Source organism: Polypterus senegalus, chromosome 1, assembly GCF_016835505.1.
Source record: "Polypterus senegalus isolate Bchr_013 chromosome 1, ASM1683550v1, whole genome shotgun sequence".
NCBI classification, from domain to species: domain Eukaryota; kingdom Metazoa; phylum Chordata; class Cladistia; order Polypteriformes; family Polypteridae; genus Polypterus; species Polypterus senegalus.
Window position 1 is genome coordinate 319,405,054 of NC_053154.1, and position 18,546 is coordinate 319,423,599.

The 18,546-nt window shown below is 40.4% G+C and overlaps 1 protein-coding gene across 2 annotated transcripts in view; it reads left to right on the forward strand.

Moving 5' to 3' along the window:
* The first annotated feature begins 11,431 nt into the window (after positions 1-11,431).
* osbpl5 (oxysterol binding protein-like 5) overlaps positions 11,432-18,546 on the forward strand; it is a 325,895-nt gene continuing 318,780 nt past the window's right edge. Inside the window, exon 1 of one of the 2 annotated variants that reach the window (XM_039736915.1) lies at positions 11,432-11,504. In XM_039736915.1, coding sequence (XP_039592849.1) covers positions 11,490-11,504 — 15 coding nt within the window. In that variant the 5' untranslated portion in view covers positions 11,432-11,489. The remainder of the gene's footprint in view (positions 11,505-18,546) is intronic. The other variant, XM_039736890.1, reaches the window with a different exon arrangement.

Consider the following 18,546-nt stretch of genomic DNA (forward strand, 5'->3'; position numbering starts at 1 on the left):
AGTTTATTTTGTCATTAAAGTAGAACATCATAAAATTCATCTTAAAATTGTTTAATTAACCAGTTTCTAAAATCGCATTGTAATTAAAGTATAGCACGTTAAATGCTTTGTTTTGTATTTGATCTTCTGTGTGCTCCGTGTGTGTGAATCACTACTTGCTTCTTAAACCGGCTCTCTTCCTCCAACTGGACTCAGAATTCATTACATTCGTGATATTACAGCTCTCTGAATAACTAAAATACTGAGATGTATACGTGATATCATTTTCATGATGATAGGAGTTAAAGCACGTTATTAAACATGAGTTTCACGGCGCAGTGATTGTGCGCGACCTTCGATGAAATCATTTATTGCATGGGCGGCTCTAGGCTTGTGGTGGCACTGGGCAGAGGAAGAATCGGTGGCTCCTTCGCCCGCCAATGTCAGTAAGGTAGCTTATGCACGGTGGATGGCCACGTCCGTTACAGACACTGCATAGCCGCCTCGTGCTCATGACACAAGCATTTAACTTTGGCTGAAATTTGTCACCGCGTTTTTAGCTGTGTTGTTATTTTCTCTTTCTGTTTTATATTCAATACTAGCAGAATACCCGCGCTTCGCAGCGGAGAAGTAGTGTGTTAAAGAAGTTATGAAAAAGAAAAGCAAACATTTTAAAAATAACGTAAGATGATTGTTAATGTAATTGCTTTGTCATTGATATGAGTGTTGTTGTCATATCTATCTATTTATATTATATATATATATATAGCAAAATACCTGCAATTGGCAGCGGAGAAGTAAAAAGAAAAGGAAACATTTTAATAATAACGTAACATGATTGACAATGTAATTGTTTTGTCATTGTCATGAGTGTTGCTGGCATATATATATATATATATATATATATATATATATATACACACACACACAGACACATATATAAACATATATATAAATATAAACATATATATATATACACATCTATACACATATATATACAGTTATATATATACATATACACACATACATATATATACATATACATATATACACATACTGTATATATACACACACACATATATACATACTGTATATACAACATATACATATCTACATATATACTGTATATACACATATATATACAAATCTACATATATATATATACATATATATATATTAGGTGGGACTCGATTAAAAAATTAATCCAATTAATTAGAGGCTGTGTAAGAATTAATCTTGATTAATCGTATGTAATCGCGTAAATTTGCCCCAAATCGCAAATGTTTTTTTTTAATTTAAAACGGTTTTAGTGGGCTTACAGAATCAAATAATAGACATGGACATGAATATTGTAAACTGAAGCTGTTTTAATTTCTGGAAAAAAAGCCTTTAAACTGCATTTGAATTCAAAACAGAAACAAAAATATCATCCCTGGTTAAAATTGGGCAGACTTAAAAATAAAGTGGTAGTTTAAGTACTTTAAGTACATTTTCAGAATAGTATTGTCTTTAAATAATAATAACCAAAATTTCAACATAAAGTGCAGTTTTCTTCTTAAAAAATAAGTCAGAAACATAAAAGGTAATTTGACCAGCTTACTCTTTAAACTCTGAGTAACATTAGCCAAAATTATTTTGTACATTAGGCTAAAACAGTGTGATCATTGAACATTTTGTAATTAGATGTATTTAGAATTACTAACGGTCACGGAAGTCCAATGATCCCCAGTAAGAGCCACAAAGTCCGCTTTCTGTAATGCATCTAATTTTGCTTGCTTTTCAGTGTGCACAAAACCATGCTTTTATCAAGGCTTCGCTCGAAATGATCAGTCGTAGTAACGCGCTTTATTCCGACTCTAACATTTTTGTAGCTGTGATGTGTGCATCAGTGTAATGGATGTACCAGGAAATCATGCATTGACAAAAGTTCCCGCTTGCTTGGAATTGAAAGTGTGATTAAATGCGTTATTTTTAACGCGTTATGGAGTACATGCATCGAAGCTTCTCAGCTGTGCTTGTGCTAAGAAAGGGAAAATTTTAAAAATAACGTAACATGATTCTGCGTTAACCTAATATTTTTCATACGCCCCAAACCAAGGAGATGAAGGTAAAATGAATCGGTAGCGCGCACATAGTCAGTACACCCTCTCGAATCGAACCTCGAATGCGTTAGAGGCTTAAGACTCTACAATTAGCCACAGCGTGTGGCTTGTCTATGCTAAAGTATGTATTGTAGATCGGGTATATATATACATTTATATATATACCCGTATACGCAGTGGAGAAGTAGAAGTTATGAAAAGAAAAGGGAACATTTTAAAAATAACGTAACATGATTGTCAATATACAGTAATTGTTTTGTGAGTGTTATTGAATGTTGCTGTCATCAAGGATTTGATTATCATTATTTCTTTCAATCAGGCTCGTATTTGTAGGATGTGTTCAAGTTACATTCCGTGTTTGTCAATCGCTGTAAAGATAAGAGGTTTCATTCATCGATTAGTTCCTTACTGCATCAATAAACAGCTCGTCTTCCTTTTATCTGTGATGTGACAAACTGCATGCACGGGTTTTTTTTACACTGTCTTCCTTTAGCAGGACATTCACTTTTTCCACCGTGTGCTTTGTTTCCGCAGTAGCTGCACTTATGAATATGATTGTATGTATAAGACGCTTCATATTTTTTTGCTGCCTTCTCAATTGTGTAATTCGGTTTTTGTTCAGCACTCTTTGGAACTGTTGCTTTTGTCTGCGCATGCGTCAGTTCACGTGAGCCGCTTGGTGTTCTTGCATCGAAGGTTCCCAGCTGTACTGGTGCCATCTCGTAATGTCAGCTAAGACCCGCACTTAAAAGTTTCTCTCGCAGTTTCAATGAGTTTGTGCCAAACACCACCCTGACCATCTCATCTTCCTCTGCATAAGCACAGTCCTTCACACGTGAACATTTACCGGCAGTGTTTGTATTGGATTGCCGCTGATGGACGGCCTTATATGGGCAGGCACTAAATTACAAACGCTAGTGGCAGCCTGTCTATGAACTTAATTTAATATAAACTTACGGTTCACGCCGTGCTTTGTTTCCGCATATGCATCATTTGCTTCATAATGTTTTTCTGCCTTCTCAATTGTGAAATGGCGTTTTGTGCTTGGAGTTCTTCCTTGTTCTCTACGTACTTACGTAGGAGGCGTGATGATGTCACAAAACTCCCCCCGCCATCTCCAACTCAAGACTCCATTACATTATATGGGGAAAAATAGCTTCCAGTTATGACCCTTATGCGTAGAATTTCGAAATGAAACCTGCCCAACTTTTGTAAGTAAGCTGTAAGGAATAAGCCTGCCAAATTTCAGCCTTCTACCTACACGGGAAGTTGGAGAATTAGTGATGAGTCAGTGAGTGAGTGAGTGAGGGCTTTGCCTTTTATTAGTATAGATATATTGGCGTAGCCGCCCCTGCAGTCCTTGCTTTTCTTTCTCCAAGTAACCGATCGCCACACAATCAGCTCTGTAATAGACGTTAAGCCATCTGTAAGCTTAGCGCCGATTCTTCAAAACGTTTAAGGAACATTGAAATATCTTCATAGTACATGTTTAATTATTCTATCCTTCACGACACTCCCAGTGAAGAATATAGATTATTTAAATGAAGTTAAAGTTTTATCTGTATAATTTAATAAACTTATTTTGCTGCATTTCACCTTAAAAATGATATTGTCATCATATGTAAATACGCGCTTTATAAAGTGGCTCAGGTAATGAGATATTATAACTGCAGTGCAAGTTTACAGTGGGGTGATTGTACTTTAAGTACAAACAGTTCTACAAGCAGCAACCGATTGTGTGCGTTTAAAGTTCTTGGGATGAAACTTTTTCTGAACAGCGAGGTCCGTACAGGAAAGGCTTTGAAACGTTTTGCAGTGGCTGAGACAGCGTGTCCTTAAAGCTGTATACCGATAATTCTCTTTCTGATCAGCTGCTGCTGTGATTCACACTCAGATACAGTGATATAAATACTCCGAGTGGTGCAGTGAGAGTAATATGGAAAAAGATGATCCGCTGTGGCAACTCCTAACGGGAAAGAAGAAGAAGAAGGTGCAGTGAGAGTAACAACGCTAAAGCAGTTCTGGTATTTGGAATACTATGGCTGTTCCCTGGACCATTATATTGTTACAAGTTAATTACAATCAGATGCGTTACACTAATAAACAATATGCGGTTAGTTTCAGTGTATTTATAAAGCCGCTTCATGAAAATAATGAGTAATCACACAGGAACAGTACCATTGCTTTGACGCTGGGTGCCGCCAGTTTGCAAAACCGAGTGGAGAACTTGCGTACGACAAGGCATGAGGTACCGTGGAAAAGTGCGTGGCTTTATGCCAAGTGTAGGTTTTATACATCGCGATTTGAACGTGGAAAAGTTCTTACGCAACATTTCTGTGCGTACGCACCATTTATACATGAGGCCCCAGGACTCCAAAGACTTGGATCTTCGTCCTTTTGCAGAGATATCAGGAGCGCCACACACCCCTTTCCAGCGACCTCATGACCCTCCATGCTCTCCCAATCCGTCTACTGACTTCATAGGAAGAGTCACCAGAGTCACGAACATCACTGCCGAGGTAAGTAAATCTCTCGATGAGGGCGACACTCTCTCACTTATCTTAATGAAAATAAAGCATGTGGTAAAAAACACTAAAGAGTCATTTTGTCTTCACAATCAGGCAGACTGTCCAAGATGGTGTCTCTTCTGGATAAGATGAATTCTGGGAGGAAGAGGTGCGTCCAGGTGGTTAAACCCTGGAAGTGACATCATGTCTCGGTGGAATATTACAATTACTGCCTTTTCCAAGGTTTCTTCCATTTTTCCCTACAAGGGTTTTATTGGGAGTTTTTTCCTTGTCTTCAGTTACTCAAGCCTTAAGTTTCAACGTGTGCCTGATGTTACTGTCATATTGGAACTCCAGCCATATTTGCACCATGCATGCATTTAAAAAAACAAAATGAGAATATCATGAAAATACTTTGTTGTTCTGCATTGTACAAGGAGTTGAGGGTGGATGCCGGTGCAAAGGACAATTAAAGGTGTAAACATCGTGTCGGAGATGGCTGGGGGAGCGACCCGGCTGAGATGCCCAGGAGGACCGGAGGAGGGCTTACACCTTTCCCAGACCATGTGGGGGCGACCGCCCTGGTACCTTTGAGCTTTGAAGCTCAACCCTGTAGGGGCCCGTGGTCACCGCCAGCGGGCGCCCCAATGCCTTCGGAAGTGCTGGGGAAGAGGAGCAGGGACACCCGGTGTGCTTCCGTGGATGCAGCTGGCAATTCTGCCACACTGGGACGTGTTGGTGGAAGATTGCCGGGACACACCTGGAGCACATCTGGGGGAGCATAAAAGTGGCCACCTCCCTTCATACAATGACTTGAGTTGGGTGGAGGACAGATGAGGTCTGAGAGGAGACCGGGAGGTGGCCTGAAGGCATTGTGTTGTGGCCAGGACTTTGGGGTTGTGTGGCACTTATTACTTGTATATAGTAGTGCAAATAAACATGTTGTGGGTGACATGAATGTATGTGTCTGCCTGTCTGTGCTTGGGCCAGCCTCCACAGTCGATAAAACTCATTGTCACATTGTAACTAGAGCCTCTGTGCTAGGAGGACCGTTAGATTTGTTGACTTGACGTCGAATCCCAGCGTGTGCGTGGGTAGCATAGAGCAAACAACGTCTCAGACTCTGATTTATCAAACTGCAAACGATCTGGAAATCGAAACTGAAAGACAGTCACCGGCATCAGCTGATCGTAGCGCTGAACACGCTCATGTAGCTGAAACGCCTACGGCGGGAGGACTACACAGACACTTAATCAACTCTGATTTTGATGCAATTGATCTGGAAATCGAAAACAAAAGTCAGGTACCTGCATCAGCTGATCGGTCCCGAGCTGATCGTGCAGCTGACACACCTACGCCGTCGTTCTCCTGGGTGGACTAAACAGACGTAGATTCGTGGGAGGTAAGCGGGCTACTGGACTTCACCAAATGACGCGTCATGCCGGCGGACACTCCGGATTACCAGCCACTCGACTAAGTCAAGTTGTTTTTTTCCAGAAAGTTCCTTTGAGTTTAGGAGTGGTGAGACAAACAGGTATGTAAGAGGTACGTGAATTTACATACTGTAGAGGCTCATGGAACATAAAGCAGAGCGACATTTGCCATAAATAAGTCTTTTATGTTGATTTATGTGTGAAACCCTTGCTTTGTGTGCTTTTTAGAAAATGGAGTGTTTTGGAAAAATATTCAGCCCTGTGACAAAAGGGAAAAAACAATAATGAGGCCTAAAAGAGTTAAGAATGTTAAGCTCTTTGATATGTAGTGCAGATCAGGTAGTGACAGGGACAGACCCCCGAGTATTTCCTGGTCCTTCACATCACGGGGGTTTAGTTAGTCGTAGTGATAGACGCTCAGGAGGAGCAGAGAGAGAGCGAGGACTCAGAGTTTAATTTTGTGTCAGGGATGCACAGTGGCGCAGTAGTTAGCACGTGAGGCCTGGGCTGCCCACAGCTGACCCCGGGACATCGATAGTCACGACCGAGCACAGACTGGGCAATTAGGACACTTAGGAACAAGAGGTTGGTGTGAAAGTGCTGGTTGCTTTTGTTAACAACAATAAAGTGTCCAACAAATATAAAATGCAGTTCAGAATTATTCTGTTAATAAATAATCCATCCATAAAAAGCGTGCTGTCTTTCGTGGAGGTTAAAATCAGCAATAAATATGATAAAATACAATAATAACATACCGCCCAGAACCGGGTTCACACTCTCCGAGCCCAGCAAGTCTTTCTTCCACGTCTCCCCAGCTCACCCTACTGGGCTGAGACGCCAACAGCTGTGGTCCCAGTTCTCAGGCCGACACTTAGAGCTGGATCTCTGCCTTCCATTTGCCTTCTAGATTGGCACCAGCAGTGCTGCCAGTCCACGGTTTTTTTGCCCAATCTGGCTGTTTTTGATCGTCATTGGTATTTTGGACTATTTTTCAAACCTCCCCGCCCCACTACCATGTTTTTCACTCATCTGGCTCCTCTTCCCCTGCCATTCTCACTTGTATTCGTTCTTTAGTGTTGTAAAATCTCGGAGGGGACCGCTCCCTGGTTGTGTGCTGCTGCCCATTCTATCACAACAACCACTTTTATTTCCATTGCACATTTTCATACAGCAATGAATCTCAAAGTGCTTTACAAGAAGACAAAAAGAAAGTTACAAGTAAAGAAAAGCAATTTAAGATTGGGGAATAATATTAAAGAATACGTAACAACAAAACAAGGCAAGGTCAGATGGCCGGCAGGACAAAAAACCAAAATCTGCTGGAGTTCAAAGGCCAAAAGACCACCAGCCCCCCTCCTACCTAACATAAACATTCTTAGTTCACTTCAGTCCTCTTTGTTTTTATGCTTTACATGATGGGATTTGATAATGATGGTCTTGTGGACGGCTGGGACCCCCGTCTTCATTCCATCATCTCAGGGGACTGTATGGTGTCTTGATAAGGGGGCGGTGGTGCAGAAGAACCTGAAAAGACAGCAGAGAACAGTGGGGATTAGTAAAGATGGCGGATCCATGAAGAATATGACAAGTCTGAGCCCATACAGTCTAATATGAATATAAATAAAATGAAGCTAAGAAAAAGCAACATTAAAATAATTGTAAATAGTAAAAGTTTTTTAGCAATTTTTTAAAGTGCTCCACCGTATCAGCCTGGCGAATTTCTATCAATAAACTATTGTAGATTTGAGATGCCTAACAGCAGAAGGCCGCCCGCCTCACCACTTCTTTTAAGTTTAGCTCTTGGACTTCTAAGCAGACCCTCATCTGAAGATCTGAGGTTACGATTTGGAGTGTAAGGTGTCAGACACTCTGAAATATAAGATGGGGCAGATTACTGAAGGCTTTGTACACCATAAGCAGGACTTTAGAGTCAATTCTGAATGGCACAGGTAACCAGTGTAGTGACGCTAAGACTGGGGTAATGCGCTCGGATTTTCTTTTCCTACCGTGTTTCTGCAAAAATAAGGGTCTGATATTAAATTTTTGCTCCAAAAGATGCACTAGGGCTTATTTTCCAGGGATATCTTATATTTATTCATGTACAACAATGTACAGTCATGTCATCTTCATCTGGAATATCATCATAACTCTTCATATTCAAACCCTGAATTCCGGCCTGAATTTCTTGCTACTCCTGTCGCTTTTCGGATCCTCCAGGATTGACGTGTTTGATGAATGGCTCAATGTGGTGACGCAAAATGCCGACATATAAATGTATTCATGTTGCTTTATTGTTCAAGCGTTGCATATTCCCTAAAGTCAAGAGAAGATACATTTTAAAAGTCTCACATACCATTTTCTGTGCCGTCTTTTTTTTTCACAATACCATCAGAGTGTACGGCAGGGTGTTTGAGCCACAGAGAAAAAAAAAAACAAGAACATAATGAAAATGTCTATTTTGTGATTAAAGTGGAAATTTTGACTTTAAACTCGATTTGTCCACTTTAACCTCGTAGTTTACTTTATCATTAAAGGAGACTGTTGTAAACAGCATCTTAAAACCGACCAGGTTGTTAATCGCTAGGCGCTTTTGGGGCTTCCTCCGAACCTGACAGCAGCGGCAAGCAGCAATAGATCGCCACACAGGACACATTAACTTTATGATATTCCGGCTCTCTGCACATTTAGAATGCTTAGATTTATACTTGATATCACTTCCATGATGAAATGCATTAGCGGATGTACTCATTAAACATCCTTTTCAGAGATATTGTGGCAAGATGTCCTCGGAATTTAATGGATGTTTCAGGCGCACGCAGTGCATCACATGACGTTTAAACCTGGCCTTAGGCGCCTTACTTTTCAGCCGACGATATTGACGAGGGCTTATATTACAGAGCAGCCTGAAAATCACGCTAGGGCTTACTTTTGGAGTCGGTCTTATTTTCAGGGAAACACGGTAGTTAAGATTCTGGCTGCTACATTCTGCACTAAAGTCAAAACAAAAGCCTGAATCCGTCTTGTAAATTAATAAGAGGTCTAAGTTTTGTTATATTCCTTAATTGAAAAAAATGCAGTCGTAGTAATCTGGCCAATGTGCAATTTCATGTCAACTAAACTAACTAAAATTGTCAATGCCACGGACCCCTGGGGTACTGTGCCACTTAGCACTCCTGCCTCTGAGTTCAAGTCACATTTTTGGCCACCATAATCGGTCCAGCAGAGATGGCAGATGCTTCCCTAGCCCTTCAGGGGCCCTTCAAAGACCCCTGCACCATTATAATCCATCTGGCTCAGTTACTCCTTCCCTTAGTGACTTCAATGCATTTTGCCAACTTCACCGAAAATGTGGAAATATTTGGGAATTTCAGTGAAGTGAAGCAATTTTACTAGAGGGAGTGTGAATGAGTTAGCCCTGCTCCGGGTGGGTTACCTCCTGACACCTAAGCCTCTGCTTCCTGCTGCACACTTTCATCTGTGTGTGTTTGTCCGGTTCGGCTTTATAGATATGGGATTTCATTTTTGACATTAGTTTCTTTTTTTCATTTTCATTTTAAATTAACATTCCACATCTTTTTCAGCAGTCTGGTTTATGATGAAGCAATGAATCCCCTGCAGCCCAACTCCAGTGGGAAAATCTGTGCTCTCCAGCATCTCTGGGCTACCAGTACTGCTAGTTCATGTACGTCAACTGAATTCTCTTATATGTCCTCCAATACCTTCCCCCATGACACTGTACATTCTGTAAAGTATACCAACTTGGTTTTAATGGACCACAGTGCCATGTCAAACCAATCGAACTAGGAGCTCCTGGTTCAAGACAGCCTCCATTTTCCAGTCCCGAGCTCCGTGCAGAATACGTGCCTCCTTTGGCCTGGTGGTACAAATTGTTGGAGGAGATCCTTTTTCAGTGGATGGTAGTGCGAAGGCATTTAGAGCGGCCTGCCTCTGTTCCAAACTTGATGCCAGCTGTCTGAGTCCTTGGTCATGCCTCCATGTTCACCACACTTGGGTGAGGCTTGTTAAACATCTCGTGAAGATGTGCTTCAGTAATGCAAGTGCTTCACATTGAAGGCATGTGGGGTCTTTTTCCCACCATTGAATCAGGTTCTTTGGGATGGGAGGAATACAATACAATACAATACAATACAATACAATTTATTTTTGTGTCGCCCAAAATCACACAGGAAGTGCCGCAATGGGCGTTAACAGGCCCTGCCTCTTGACAGCCCCCCAGCCTTGACTCTCTGAGAAGACAAGGAACAACTCCCAAAAAAAACCTTTTAGGGAAAAAATGGAAGAAACCTCAGGAAAGGCAATTCAAGGACAGACCAGGTAGGTCGGGCGTGCAGTGGGTGTCAAAAAAAGGGGGTCAATACAATAAAGTACAATACACAGAACAGAACACAAGTAATCCTCAATATAGTATAAAAATAAAATGATTACAATTACGGAGCAGAATTTAACAGTAGATGATATCACATAATATGATTTGGATTTGTTCAGAGTCCTGGAGACCTCAGCCATAAGAGAGGACAGATACATAGATAGACATGAAAGGCACTATATAACTGATAGATAGATAGATAGATAGATAGATAGATAGATAGATAGATATATAGATAGATATGAAAGGCACTATATAATAGATAGATAGATAGATAGATAGATTTGAAAGGCACTATATAATAGATAGACAGATTTGAAAGGCACTATATAACTGATAAATAGATTTGAAAGTCACTATATAGATAGATAGATATGAAAGGCACTATATAATAGATAGATAGATAGATAGATATGAAAGGCACTATATAATAGATAGATAGATAGATAGATAGATAGATAGATAGATAGATAGATAGATAGATAGATAGATAGATAGATCGTGAATGGCATTATAAAAGAGACAAATGATGATAAACATTATCCCAGAGAGTGAATGGCACTGTCTAAATGTATCTAGATTGGTAATGTAAGGCGCTATATTAAGAGACAGACCTGCACTAATATTTAAATATAATGTATCAAATCGAACTGATAACGTAGCACCTGCATGTGTGTGTGTGTACAGAGATTCTCTTCAAGGCTGTTTTTACCAGAGACTTGTGAGGATTTTCATTTTATTTGTTTAATGTGCACACACACACACACACACACACACACACACACACACTTGCTGTACTCTTTCCAGTTTACACCCAAAGACCAAATCCCAGCACTGTGTTTGTGTTTCGTCACTTTGGCTCTCCTCTCCTCTCCTCTCCTCTCCTCGTCTCTCTGCTTTTCTCTACTGCAGCGCTGTCGGCCCCCCGCTTCACTCAGCAGCCAAGTCAATCTGCAGTCTTTTCCATACTGCAGTGTTCCTTGGAGTGCCCGGTTTTGGCTCCTGGACGCAGGCAGCAGACCCTCTGGGCTGAGTGGACAATCCAAAGAGAGAAGTGGAGCGTCGTGTGACCTCGTGGCCCATGCCGTGCTGCACGGTGAGTACAAGTGCTGCTCCACTGGGGGCTTCATCGCTGTGCTACTCCTGACATGAGTTTATTCCCATAGCAACTCTGTCTTCTTCGCACAGGGCACAGTTCTAAATTCAGCTGTTGTACTTTGGGAAAGGCAGGGCTGTTCTTCTTATCACTTAGTGAATTATAAGATGGTGTGTTGCCCTGATTGGAAAAAAAAAAAAGTTGTGAGATTGGGCTTTAAGGATGAAGTGACTCGTTCACATGCTCATCTCACTGCCTTCGAGTCACGGCCATCTAATTAGGATGTGGACATTGTGCTCTTAGAGTTTCGAGGTGGGGGGTGCCCAAGGGAGCCCCTTCTGTGTTCATGAATCGTTTCCCTCTGGTCGTCTTCTCACGTCTCAGCTCCTCAGGTACTCCGTGTTCCCGTTGGTTTCTCTCCCAGCCAAGTCCTGTCATTTTCCAAGTTGTTTTGTCTGTGGTTGTGCGTCGGCTGGCTCACTGATGGCGCTGCAGTTGAATAAACCTCGAATATTCTAAAAAGCACTTAGTCTGCTGTACTGTAAGTCCCAAGGCTGGCACTGCCATTGGCGTGGAGGAAATGGGGGTTTGGGGGATGGTGGTGTCAGATAGCTTGCCATAATGATAATGGAAGTGAAAGAGGGCGGCATGCAGAGCGTTAAACGGAATAAAACTGAGGGGCTTAACACTACCTGTGGTAACTCCATTTATTAGAGCCTGATGAACTAAATGGTCTCCTCCATTTTTTTAGTTTCTTTAACACTACAAGCCTCATTTACCACACCATCATGCTCTTGACATGTGTTTTTTAATTGTCAATTATTTCATCGTTATTCCCATCATGCTCTTGGTGCTGTTTTTTTAATTTTTAATTATTTCATCGTTATTCCCATCATGCTGTTGGTGCTTTTATAATTATTTCATCGCTGTTCCCATCATGCTCTTGGTGCTGCGTTTTGTAATTTTTAATTGATTCATTGCTCCTGTTCCCATCATGCTCTTGGTGCTGTGTTTTTAATTGTTAATTATTTCATCGTTATTCCCATCATGCTCTTGGTGTTGTATTTTTAATTGTTAATTATTTCATCGCTTTTCTCCTCATGCTGTTGGTGCTTTTATAATTATTTCATCGCTGTTCCCATCATGCTTTTGGAGTTGTGTTTTTTAATTTTTAATTGATTCATTGCTCTTGTTCCCATCATGCTGTTGGTGCTTTTATAATTATTTTATCGCTATTCCCATCATACTCTTGGAGTTGTGTTTTTTAATTTTTAATTGATTCATTGCTCTTGTTCCCATCATGCTCTTGGTGTTGTGTTTTTAATGTGTAGTTATTTTATCGCTATTCCCATCATGCTCTTGTTATTTCTTGACTTTTCTTAAATGGCCATGCTGTTGTATCTCTAAAATTCCATTCAGAAAGCGATCGCTGCCACTTCTCCTAGTCTGTCACTCCACGAAGGCCACAATGCAATGCTATGTTTGTAATTCTGTGTAAGCTTGTTAAGACATTTTTTTATTTTTATTAATGATTACTTCCCTGTTTGGGTTTATTGAGGTGTGGAATTTGATTTTTGCAATTTTTTTTATCAGAGAAATTGTTATCAGTTATTTGAAATGAATTTCATCTTTTTGTGTTTTTGTGGAGGCCGCCTTCCCGTGTTGCCATCGTCATGACGTGTGGTCCCGAAAATTACACGATTGACGTACTCGACCTGCGGCTAAAAGAAGCAGCAAGCTGGATGTGTCGCTATTCGAGTAAACCTGCGTGTGTTAAGATTTCCAGTTCTGACATTTGCTTTGGTTGCTTTCGCTACAAGTTTCAGAGTTTAGTTTTGGGTGTTGACGTTTTACAGGACGGCTCTTTGGTTTCGATATTCTGATCATTTACATTCCCTCTCTGTTTCCTCTCTTTTCATCGGCTTGAGTCTGTATCTCTCCCTTTTTTTTGGCAGAAGTAATTAGTCACCTTAAAGTCAGAGAGGTCCTCTAGATATTGTTCACGCTCATCTTCTTAAAGATGTTGAAGTGGTTGGACCGAGTATCGTGTACTTTACATGCAAGCAAATCCAACAAGTTTGGTGTCCAATTCCAGAAATCTGCTGATGCAAGTAGAAAATACAGAGTGTGCTAAACATTACTACCTGCTTGGAGAAAGATCTTGGTGATCTGTGGTGGTGAGGTGTGACTTGCTGAGCTTCTCATAGACAGTGGGAGAAACATCACCTATGATGGGATTTTTTTATTAAAATCAGCTACCATTCCATACAAACAAGTCAAGTTTTACAAAACTAGGATTAGAAACAAATCAACCCCACCCATGACAAAGAGAGCTAGGCCAAAAGAATACAACTTTAATAGTAGGGAAAATTAGTAAATAAATAAATAAAAATAAACAGAATGAAAAAGGGAAGAGAATCTGCTTCCTCAGTGCTTTAAATGCTTATTCTAAAATGTTATTGATCAGATCCTTTAAGGTTTTGAAAATGTTTTGTACAGATCCTCTAAGTGCGAGTTTGATTTTTTCCAATGTCACATATTATATAACATCAGTTACCCACTGACTTAGAATAGGAGAGTTAGGATTCTTCCAGTTGAGCAGGATAAGTCTACGTGCCAATAGTGTTGTAAAGGCAATTACAGTTTGTTATTCCTTCTCCACTTTAAGCCCTCTGTGAGCCCACCAAACACAGCTCTTAATGGATTAGATGGGATTGTGACACCAAGGCTGTCTGAAAGGCATTTAAAGATTTTGGTCCAGAATGATGTTAATTTGGTGCACACCTAAAACATGTGGCCCAGTGAGGCTGGATCTTGATTGTAGCGTTCGCAGGTTGGATTTTGCCCTGGTAACATTTCAGGCAATTTTAAACGAGACAGATGTGCTTGATTTATAATTTTGAGTTAAATAATTCTATACTTTGCGCATATGGAGCTCAAGTGGATTCTGTGCATTGCTAACTTCCATCCCTTTTCTGAGATGTTGAGTGAGAGATCCTTTTCCCACTGTCCTCTTTGATCTTTGAAAAGCAGGGGCTGTAAAATGGTTTTATAAATTACGGAAATGCTGTCTGAGTCCTCAAGACTGATCGATATTTTTTCCGGTCTAGAGATAGGTGGGAGGTGAGAAAAATTGGGCAGGTTCTGTTTAAAAAAGTTTCTAACTTGAAGGCAGCGAACAAAATGTGTTTCTGGAAAGTTAAATTTGGAATGTAATTGTTTGTAGGATGCAAAGACGTCGTCTAGGTACAGATCTCAAAGTGATTTAATCCCAGATGTTTTCCAGACATTAAAAAGTGCATATGTTTGCCAGGGTGGAAAAAGGTGGTTCTCGTGCAGAGGAGCCACAGATAAAAGCTTCTCTATCTTAAAATACTTCCTGTATTGCTTCCATATTCTGAGTCAGTGAAGTACAATTGGGTTGTTAGTATATTGGCGATAACTTGTATTTATTGGGGCACAAAGCAGGGAATATAAAGAAATTCTGCAGGATTTTATTTCTATTGCAGACCAAGCCTGTGTATGTTCATCTATTTGTGTCCATGTCCAGGTTTTTATAGCTTGTCTATGTGCTGCCCAGTAATAAAACTGAAAGTTAGGTAGAGCCATGCCGCCTTCTGCCATAGGTCTTTGTAGGGTCGCTCTTTATATACGTGGATGTTTTAAATTCCAAATAAATGAGGTTATGATTAAATCTAACATCATAAAAATTATTTATTGGTGTATATTGGGATGTTTTGAAATAGAAAAAGAAGCTTTGGAAGGATATTCATCTTAGCAACATTAATTCTTCCATCTAAAGTGAGATGAAGGGTTGGCCATCTGTGCAAGTCTTCCTTCATTTTTTCCATACAGACAGCCAAATTTTGTTGATAAAGAGCTTTATGTTTACTTGTGATGTTTACCCCGAGGTATTTAAACTGCGATGATAGAAGGGAAGGTGTCCAGTCTAATATTGTGTGTTTGAGAATTCACTGCAAAGAGCACACTTTTATTCAGATTAATTCTGAGACCGGAGATCTTTTGAAATTCTGTAAGTGCTGTTAGGACTGCAGGCTCAGTATTTTGTGGGTCTGATATATACAGTACCATATCATCTGCATATTGAGAAATTTTCTGTTCAAGTCCTTCTCTGATAATCCCCTTTATCTGATAAGCATTTCGACAGTGAACTGCCAGTGGTTCAATGGTGATTACAAACAGCAGTGGTGACAAGGGGCATCCTTGTCTGGTACCTTGTTCTAGTTTAAAGTAGTCTGAATTAATGTTGTTAATACAAACTGAAGCTTCTGGATTGGTATACAGTAGTTTGATCCATGCACAAATGTTCGGTCCAAACAAAAATTTTTCCAATGTAGTGAAAAGGTAGTTCCATTCAACCAAATCAAATGCTTTTTCTGCATCCATCAATAATATCATCTCTGGAGTGTTTGAATTTGTGGGAGAGTATATTACATTAAAGAGTATTTTTATAAGACCTTCCATAGCAAACAAGCTACAAGGCTGCTGTATAAACAGAGTGAAATAAGCAAGCTAATGAAGTGAGACATGGTGATTGGGGGGTGGCGGCGCAGCGACTTCCTGTTAAGAAAATGCAGGAATATGCACGATGGTGTGTTTTAGTGTGTCTTTATATGGAATATACGTCACCTTTTTTAAAAAGCAAATTTCACAAAACTGTATGCAAATCAAGACTCCCCTGATTTGTTCATCACTACTGCAGATGCAGTGCCAGGTGGGAAGACGCACGTGCAACCAAACAAAGTAGAGGTGCGTAAAGTCCCACTGTTATGTGTAAAGAGTACAAGAATCTATGCCGACTGCTGATGCCAGCTGCTTTGTCATTAGCCAGTCACACACACACGCACGCCACCAAATATGTGAGCAAGGCTGCAAATTTTAAATTACTCACACAAAAGGAAAATTGTTGTTTTGCATTCCACAATTAAATGTTGAAATGTTTTAATGCCGAGGAGCAGCAGAACTTTAAAAACTTTTGAACCTCACGTTTGACTGTCTGAATGGTGTGTTTGTGAAGTGAATAATCTGTGCATAGATTAGCGGATTTCAGTCAAATCAAGATTTTTACTACAATCGTTAATCATGCAGATACTAGTGATTTTGAGTACAATTGGTTTTTAGGACATTCTGTTTTATGGCATGTTTTTTTTTTCTTTTTTTTTTACCATAACTGACTAAGAGAGAGAGAGGTTGGGAGCAGACAGTGATCAGAGCGCACCTCAGCACCACACTGAACAGTATGAGGTTCTTTACAGTGGCTGGAGTGCCAATCCTGACACCAACCCCCAAGGTTTCTTTACAACTGACTAAAGGTCAACTTCACCTACCGTATATACTCGCGTATAAAAATTTGGGTCTTGAAACCCGAAAAATCAATCATAAAAATCAGACCCCGACTTATACACCCGTTCAAAAATGCAACCCTTTTTTTTTTTTTAACATCTTCTTGCCTCCTCCAATCTCACACCAGTTTCTTAGACACGTTGAATTTTGTTGCAGCAACACAGTCACCAATTTCCTTCGCCACTTCAATGACTTTTAATTTGAAACCAGCTTCATATTTTCTTCTGATCGAATGCTCCATCGTAGATAAGGGATGCTCTTACGATAAAGGTGTATGAGAGTGTAAAACACACAAAACACAAAATAGTGCAAACGTCACTTCGGTATAGTTCAGGTATCACCGTGTAGGCACAATACACAGAAATAAAAGGCTATGTGCTCCGTGGCTACGCTCTCAGGAGGGCGTTAGCACATCGTAATCCCTTGGACCAATAGCGTGAGTTTTCCGCATTCGACTTATACGACCAACATTATAAGATGTAATCAAGCCCCGACTTATCCGCGGGAGAACTTATCCACGAGTATAAACTGTAAATAAAATCATAACTTAAAGTTCTTCAGTTTAAGAAGTCTACAGATATTTTTTGAAGCATTGTTCCATTGTCTCCAAATGTTTCCAGGCCTACTCTCACTTTACATTTCCACAGAAGAAAATATTTCACCTATGACAGTGCGATTTATTTTTTAGGTAGAATATTACAAATGAGTAAATATCCATCCATTTTAAAAAAATTCACAAACATTTTTCAGTCTCAAAAACAACAAATCACTCGCCACAACATTTTCTGGAATTTCTGGATTGCTTTTAAGTAATGGAAAAAAATTATAGAGTGGCTGGAGAAGATCCACATTGTGACATTTTTTGGTACAATTAAAGAGCTGGACTCTGTGGAGAGAATGTCTCGTGTGACTTTTTTTAAATTCTTTTTTTTATTTTATTTGTTATATAAAAGCAAATAACAATCCATACAATTACATCAGTGACCGAAAGATCAAGATCGCGAATACAAGCGGCTGAAATAAGTTTCCTCCGCAGGGTGTCTGGGCTTTCCCTTAAAGATAGGGTGAGAAGCTCAGTCATCCGGGAGGGTCTCAGAGTAGAGCCGCTGCTCCTCCACATCGAGAGGAGTCAGATGAGGTGGCTTGGGCATCTGATCAGGATGCCTCCCTGGTGAGGTGTTCCGGGCACGTCCAACCAGGAGGAGGCCCCGGGGAAGACCCAGGACACGCTGGAGGGACTATGTCTACTGGCTGGTCTGAGAATGCCTCGGGATTCCCCCGGAAGAGCTGGAAGAAGTGGCCGGGTAGAAGGAAGTCTGGGCATCTCTGCTCAAGCTGCTGCCCCCACGACCCGACCCCGGATAAGCGGAAGAGGATGGATGGATGGATGGACAATTACATCAAACCAAACCCAAATTCATCTCCACCCAAAAGAAAAAAAAGAGGCGAGTCTGCCAACAAAGCAAACCTTTGAAGCAGCACGAAAGGAAGAGTATCCTTGTTCCTGATATTGAAGCTTATTCTAAAATGTTATTGGTAAAATCCTGCCATATTTTAAAAAAACATTTTGAACAAATCCTCTGAGTGAGAGTTTGATTTTTTCCAACTTCAGAGAGTAGAAGACATCAGTTACCCACTGGTTTAAAAATGGTGGGCTGGGATTCTTCTTTGTGAGCAG